The 7,718-nt window shown below is 37.2% G+C and overlaps 1 protein-coding gene across 1 annotated transcript; it reads left to right on the top strand.

Annotated features, from left to right (window-relative positions):
- Positions 1-744: 744 nt before the first annotated feature.
- Positions 745-4,441, top strand: LOC149142508 (uncharacterized). The gene is made up of 2 exons (XM_089450147.1): positions 745-1,254; positions 1,403-4,441. The coding sequence occupies exon 2, from the start codon at positions 1,548-1,550 to the stop codon at positions 4,047-4,049; it is 2,502 nt and encodes an 833-aa protein (XP_089306273.1). The 5' UTR covers positions 745-1,254; positions 1,403-1,547; the 3' UTR covers positions 4,050-4,441.
- Positions 4,442-7,718: the final 3,277 nt, after the last annotated feature.

The following is a 7,718-nucleotide window of genomic DNA, read 5'->3' as shown; positions in this document are numbered from 1 at the left end:
TTTATTTAAAAAAATCAAATTATGCATTAAATTAAAATATATATTTTTAATTTTATAATACACTAACCATGATTAAGTTAAAACCATCCCTAACCTAAAAGCATCTATAAGAATGGACCCACTTTAAAGATAAGGAAACCACAATGTGGTCCTTAAGTTTCTCAATTAACCTATTTTTTAATAGAGCGATAATCAACAAACACCTCCAAATTACATGAACAAGTAGCACCAAGTGTTAATTTAGTCATATTCATCACAACACTGATTAAAAAATAATATGTCTCATTTTTCAGTGGGCCCACATCATGAATTAAAAATAGAAATCTAATAAAAATAATTAAGAAAAATTCATTGGCATGGAAACCCTAACTTCATTTACTTTGCTCTTTATAACCTCCCCTGTGGTGTGGTGGGTCCCACAAGCAGTTGAAATATTTAATAACTAGAGTAAAATCATCAATGAGAGTTTGAACTAACCATGGTCAAACTGACAGCTTAAGATTTGATATCTACATAAATGCATTAAAAAACCTAAAAAAGGCAACTATAACCTAACTGCAATTGAAGCTGAGGCCTCATTGGGTGACCCTTCCTAGCCCTTAAAAAGGTGGAGGTATTGTATATAAAATCTTATTCTGATTATATTTTTTTTGGATTTTCTAAATATGGGTTTAATTTCTCTTTTGTTGGTTTTCTGATTAAAAAAAATATTAGTTTTTTTTTTTCTATTTATTTGAAAATTTATGGAGGTATTTGGGCACACTTCACAATAGAGATTAAAGAGGCCGGTTAAGTTGGAGTGGGAATTCAGGAGAAATGCTGATTGAAATATCAACGGAAGTGGAGAGGTCTGGTTATGGAGGTGGTCTTCTGAGGAGATTTTGCGCCTAAATTTCCAAAATTTTGGCAAAAGGTCTGCGCAAGGCGACGTCTCCATCATATCTTTCTCGTCCGGGGCATTTTCATGAATAATTTTTTGTGATAGGAGCCACACTGTGAACCGAGATCGATTAGCATCAGGGTTCGGATGAAGGAACCAATTACAGCAGGCGAGTAGGATTCTATAGCCTCGAGCAGGAAAATTCGCTCCAGATCAAGGTTGAAAACGGCGATTCGAGTGAAGAATTTCAAGAGGCGGGAGGGTTCAGTCTGTGGTGATTGCATGCGTGGATTATGTAAGTCTTCAGTTTTTTCTGTGGAGCTGGATCTCGATGTCTCGCTTGAATTGGGCCCGGCATGTTCTCCAGGACAGAGGTATGTTGTCCAGTGGATATGCTTTTACAATGAAGTTTGAATTTAAAAAAAAAACCCTAGCATTTTTTGTTAGATTTTTGTTGTTCTAGCAATATAGCTTAGTTATTCCAAGTATGGAATGTGTTTAATGTTAGGGGATTTGGTTTAGGTAAACTGTGATGGAAGAGTCTGCATCGACAGAGAGTGAAGGGTGGATTCCTGGTTGGTTCACAGAAAATTAGGGTTAAGGTTACATTTTTAAAGTAGTGTTAGGGTTCTAGTTTGGAAAAGAATAAAGAAAGGTGTTAGTGAGAATGGAATGTAATAAAGATGAGGCAGGCAGGGCCAAAGAGATTGCAGAGAGAAAATTTGCTGCCAAGGACATTGAAGGTTCTAAAAAATTCGCCCTGAAGGCGTTCCATTTGTATCCGACGTTGGAAGGTCTGCCGCAGATGTTGGCTGTTTTGGATGTGCACCTTGCTTCCGAGAATAAGATTAATGGGGAGATGGATTGGTACGGGGTTCTCAATGTCAATGCATTCGCTGATGATGCCACAGTGAAGAAACAGTACAGGAAACTGGCTCTCTTGCTTCATCCTGATAAGAATAAGTCTATCGGGGCAGATGCGGCATTTAAACTTATTTCAGAGGCCTGGGGTGTTCTCTCGGACAAGGCTAAGAAACTATCTTATGACCAGAAAAGGAACCAAAAAGCTTTTCAGCAGAGACCAACACAACCACAGAAGCCAGCCCCTTACCCTGATATCAATGTGTCTGGTGTTAATGGGTTCTACAATTTCACTCATTCTACAACATCCGCTGCCAATGTTCAAAGGACTGCGACCCCTCGCCCGCCCGCATCCGGTGTGCCCCCTCCTCCTCCACAGAAGGCGACATTTTGGACGGCCTGTTCAGCTTGCAAAATGCAGTATGAGTATCTACGCGTGTATGTGAATCGTACTCTTTTGTGCCCAAATTGTAAGAAACCCTTCTCTGCTGTAGAGGCAACAACGAGTACAATGAATGGATCCAATGTATCCGGGAGTCAGTGGTCCTTTCCTCCCCGGGGTGCCCAGGAGCAACAACCGTTTTCAAACAATTTTAGTTATGGCAAGGGCCCTTCCATTCCTACTATGGGCACCGGAGGATTTACAAGTGGACCAAGAGTTGATGCGTACCATAATGTGAATTATTCGTGGGGCCCATTTTCAAGAACAGCGGGTGCGGCCAGTGCTACAGCGTCAACTGCTGCAGCTGCTGCAGCTGTCAATGTTGTGCAGCAGGCTTATGAGAAAGCGAGGAGAGAACGTGAAGAGTCTCAGGCAGCAGCAAGAAAGAAGGATGAAATAAGGAAGAAAAGTAGTCAGTATAAGAAGCCTACCACAGACAAAAATGCAAGAAATGTGCCCGGGAGTTTTGTTGATGTTACCAGCCAGGGAACTTCAGAAAAAATGGCCACTGCAAAGGGTGCAGATATGTCAGGAAGGAAAAGAAAACGTGGAACAGGAAGTGATCCAGATGATGAATCCGAGGGGGAGAAGGATAAAAAAAACTCTACAATGCAGAACAATGGAACAAGTACGTTGGGCACATCAGGATGTAAAACTTTTAGCTCTCAGAATACTGTTGACTACAGAGTTGATGGTGTGGAAGAGAAGATTTGTAATACTCAAAATATATCGGGTAAAGAGCAGCATAAGCCAACAGCCTGGGAATCTTCAAATGTGAAGATCTCGGATATGAACAAAAGTAACAAACTAGTGGCTAGGCATGTATTGAGCAAGGATTTGTCAGCACTAGAACTTCGAAATTTGTTGATGGATAAAGCAAGGATGGACATTCGAAAGAAGCTGAAAGAGATGAAAAGGACAGCAAAAAATGCTTCAGCAGGAAAGACAAGTGGCATAGCTGCAGTGGTGAGCTCTCATGAAGAGGCAAAAATAGCTGCACATGAGACCACAAAAGCCCAAAACATTGCCAATGAACAGCCTCAAAATGATGAGAGAACAAAGAGCAAACCTGAAGGAACCAGTGATTTTGGGGGTGAAATTGAGGATTCAACTGCCAAGTTTGTTGAACCAGTGTCTATAACTGTCCCAGATCCTGACTTTTATGACTTTGATAAGGATCGTACAGAAGAATGTTTTCAGGAAAATCAGATCTGGGCTGCATATGATGATGATGATGGAATGCCTCGGTTTTATGCTTCAATTCAGAAAGTTGTTTCTAGGAATCCATTTAAGGTACAAATGAGCTGGCTGAATTCAAGGCACAATAATGATCTTGCTCCTATTGAGTGGATAGATGCCGGATTTACCAAAACATGTGGGGATTTTAGGGCTAGTAAAGTGAATAGCCATGATAATCTCAATGTTTTTTCTCACATTATCAGATGGGACAAAGCTCCTAGAGGAATCATAAAAATCTTTCCCAGGAAAGGTGATGTCTGGGCTCTTTATAGAGAGTGGACCTCTAGTTGGGATGAATCTACCCCACCAGAAGTTAGACATAAATATGACATGGTAGAAGTTTTAACTGACTTCACAGAGGAGCTTGGTGTGAGTGTAGTACCTCTAGTTAAAGTTGCGGGATTCAAGACCGTATTTCAGAAAAAGCAAGTTGATTCTGAGGAGATTCAATGGGTGCCAAAGAAAGAGCTGTTTAGATTCTCGCATCAGGTTCCTGCACGGGTACTCACAGGGGAGGAGGCTGAAAACATACCAAAAGGCTGTAGGGAGTTGGACCCTGCAGCAACTCCATTGGAATTACTTCAGGTCATCACGGAGAAAGAAGAGAGGGCAGCAGGACAATGTTGAAATAATTTTATGTCATAATTCTGACTTCCAAGTTTGTGCATTGGACTGTGTCAGTGAAAGTCATAATGTACCATACAAAATGACAGTCTGCCATGCTGAAACTGAGCCTCCAAGACATGCTTGTTTTTTGGTAACATGTCTCCTTTCCAAGGTGCTAAACAATGGCAGATGCCGTCACTATATTACTTTCCCTGCCAAAGGGTTGTTACCATAGGCTTTGAAACTCTCAATTTTGCTTACATCTATAGTAGAAAGAAATTATATCTTGCACCGATTAATATCTCTGAATCTATTCAAGATGTTGTAGTTTATTGAGAATACTTGTTGAATCCAAGCAGCCCGAGGAATTGTTGCAAGCTCTGTTAATAAGCAGAAGTTTTGTTATATTTTCTCATTGATCTATGCAGATTGTACTCTAAGGAAGGTTTTTTAAGAACTGCATTGGTTTTTTATTGCCACCCAAAACGAATGTGGAGTATCCTTCAACGTAATGTGTGGTATAAGCATCTAGAGTCTTGTTTTTTGGCAGCTTTTATAGGCTGTCGTACCATAACGGATGGAATTATCTACAGAATACCATTTTTTTCTGGGATGGATAGGTAATTGAAGAGAAGTATCACTTATTTGATTGGCAACATTCCACTATGCTCCAATATTTAGTATTTCACGGGTCATAGTATTTTGCAGTATTGCCTGTTTTTATAAAAGCTAAAATGTTGTTTTGGCTGCCCACCTCACTTATTTGTTACCTGTTATGACCACCTAATTCGAGTTCTATTATTTTCTGTCTGGAAGAGCATGCTTTAGTTTATTACTTCATGATTAATTAAAAAACTAGAGGAAAGGTCGGGTTTTGAATGAAAGTAGCAGCTGTAAGCATAAGTAAATTACCGAGTGAAAAGATTTCATGTCTGTTCAGTGTTTTGATTCTATTGCTTTGTGCTCTGGCATAAAGCAGGCAGATGTATCTAAATATGCTTGTTTCTCATATTTTATTTCTGAAAATCTAAGATTTGGGAAAAAGGATAGAATTATTGCGTTCATGATATAGGCACAGATGTGGAATTTGCAAAACTGACAATGAATTTGCAACGGAGTACGAGCCTTCGAGTCACAGAATCGTGGTATTTGTATGTAATAGTTGCACGGCATGAGCGGTGGTCCCTTCAAGATTGATGGATCACTAATTTTGAAAATCTATATGTTTGTACAATTTTCGCTCTATTCAGATATGGTTTAACTCGTTAAAATTCAAGGGTTCTGTTTTTCTATGTATTGGTTTCAGTTACGAGTGACGTGGGCGACTTGCTTTTCCCCGAAAATCAATGTTAAGCCCGTAGAATGTCATATTAGGATGGTTGCGTTGGATGCTAATCTTTGGAAACAAGTAGTGCCGTTTGGGACTGTATAGCTTGACCTGTACTTTGGGATATTTACATGAAGTTGTATTAATAAAAAGAATAAAAAGAATGGAATGCTACAGGTATTAAAAGGGTGGAAATTCTAGGAATTTTTTTTTACAATTGTTCCACTTTTTGGTCTGTGATGAGATGATTCTTTGCGAGATAGTAATTTTTTATTTTTTGTTGTTTAAAATGTATTTTTGAATACATAAGTAAATCTAGAGTCCCCAAACAAGTTTCAAAACAAAGACAAGTTTTCTTAGTCAAATTACCAACAAGCTACCCCTAAATACAATTGACAGGTAGCAACACTATTAAAGAAATGAATCTAATTCCTGGAAAAACCCATGGATACTTGAATTGTGTAGACTACACAGTTGAAACCTGCAATTCCAATAAAAAAACCTTATTGGATTTTGGATTGCAATAAAAATAACCTTATTGGATTTTGGATAAAATTGACGTGGCCCAAAAAGATCAAGATTGTGTAACAGTTACGCTACATTACATTATTATAATGCCTGTAAAATCATTTGCAACACATTAACACATTTAAAAGAAAACAGGTTGACAAAAGTTGGTAAAAAACATCATGCATCCTTTGACAAGTTCGAAGTTTACAGAAGTCTGTAACATCATTCATCCTTTTGACAAGTTTTGAAGTTTACAAAAATTTATACCTAGCAATCTCTGACAAAGTCTTACACATAACGTGACAAAGTCTTATACATAACATACCTATCTGATTGGATGATGCTATGCGGACCTGAATGACCGACACGCAGGGTCGCCTAATTGGGATTATTTCTTTCTTTGTACTTCAGACATATCATACCTGATTGGATGACACTACTAGAACCTTACCTGATTGGATGACACTACTAGAACCTTAATGACCGAAACTAAAGGTCAACCTCAATGGGTTTAGGTTATTTGTTCCATTACAGAAGTCAATAAAACCGGCCTCCTCTTTCTTTTCTTCCTTTTTTGATTTAATTTATAATAATTATTTTATAATGTCGTAATGGTGCCAATTTAGCGAAGGATAATCTTATTGACTGGGTTGTTGACGAATGTAAGGAATAATTGAATAATATATTATTTAAAAAAATGAAATGCAATTGGCTTCCAACTTGCATGACGTTACATTCCAATCTATGGGCTAACCTTCTTATTAGTTATTTTTGTTCCACTTGTTATAAAAAACACATACCCTTTGGCGTAACTTGTTTATTAGTTATTTCTAGTTAAGCGGTGCACCTATGTTGATGCATACTTCGTAAACATATTTTAGTAAGGTGGTTACAAGAAGAAACGTATTCATAAACTGACATCTTAATATGCAATTACAATTACAATTTAAGATGGATGGTATAGGATTTGTCTTCACCAGACCATTTTTAAAAAGTTCATGGAATTAATATATTTTTGATAAAGTAAATGTGATGTATTTTTCTTAATTTGTTATTCAAAATATATTTAAAGATAAAGATAGGAATTATTTCCAAGGATACATGTTTTAACATTTTTTTGGGTAATTTTTTTTTTTTTTTTTTTTTTTTTGGTTTAATATTTTTGTTTTTGTGTAATTTTGTTGTTTAAAATGTCATTTTGAATAGACAAATAGATTCGACCTCTTCCAAAATCTTTGAGATATTTATCATTCCAAGGAACCTTGTTGGATTTTAGACAAATTGATTGGAAAATTTGAGGGAAAGTTTTTAATGCCTAAAAATGCATGATAGATCCAAAGGAAAAATGGAGATATTTAAAATGTGCAAATCATCGAGCTCAAGCTCATTATTCCAAGGAACCTTGCTGGATATTAGACAAATTGATTGGAAAATTTGAGGAAAAGTTTGCACTTCGAGAGATTTCATCCCTAAAAATGCATAATAGATCCAAAATAAAAATGGACCTACACTTGTTTGAACAATGCATTTTACAATTTGGAGCTTCTAATGGTTATGAGAGTTCAAGCTTTGATATTCTTGTATTATCTCCTTGTGTCTCCTCAAAACACATCTTATCTCTTCGTAAATCCAATTAATGCATCCAAACAAGAAAAAACTTGGAAGTATCATACCACTCAAAGCATGATGAAGACCCATTCCTTCTACCAATTGTTTTAATTTGAGCTAGCTAAGGGTTAGGATTAAAAAATGAACCAATCCACAACAAATACTAGTGAATCATCTAAGAAAACATCCCTCAAGGAAGTAGGGACCAACTCTCTAGAATTAACATTATAGCAAACCAAAAGATA

The sequence above is a fragment of the Pinus tabuliformis genome, chromosome X, assembly GCF_031772625.1.
Source record: "Pinus tabuliformis cultivar Carrire ecotype Pingquan chromosome X, CPIR1, whole genome shotgun sequence".
In the NCBI taxonomy this organism is placed as follows: Eukaryota; Viridiplantae; Streptophyta; class Pinopsida; order Pinales; family Pinaceae; genus Pinus; species Pinus tabuliformis.
Note: the sequence above shows the minus strand (reverse complement) of the source record. Positions and strands in the feature narration are given on the sequence as shown.

Coding starts and splice junctions, on each gene's coding strand:
- LOC149142508 (XM_089450147.1), top strand. CDS start 1,548: ATGGAATGTAATAAAGATGAGGCAGGCAGGGCCAAAGAGATTGCAGAG.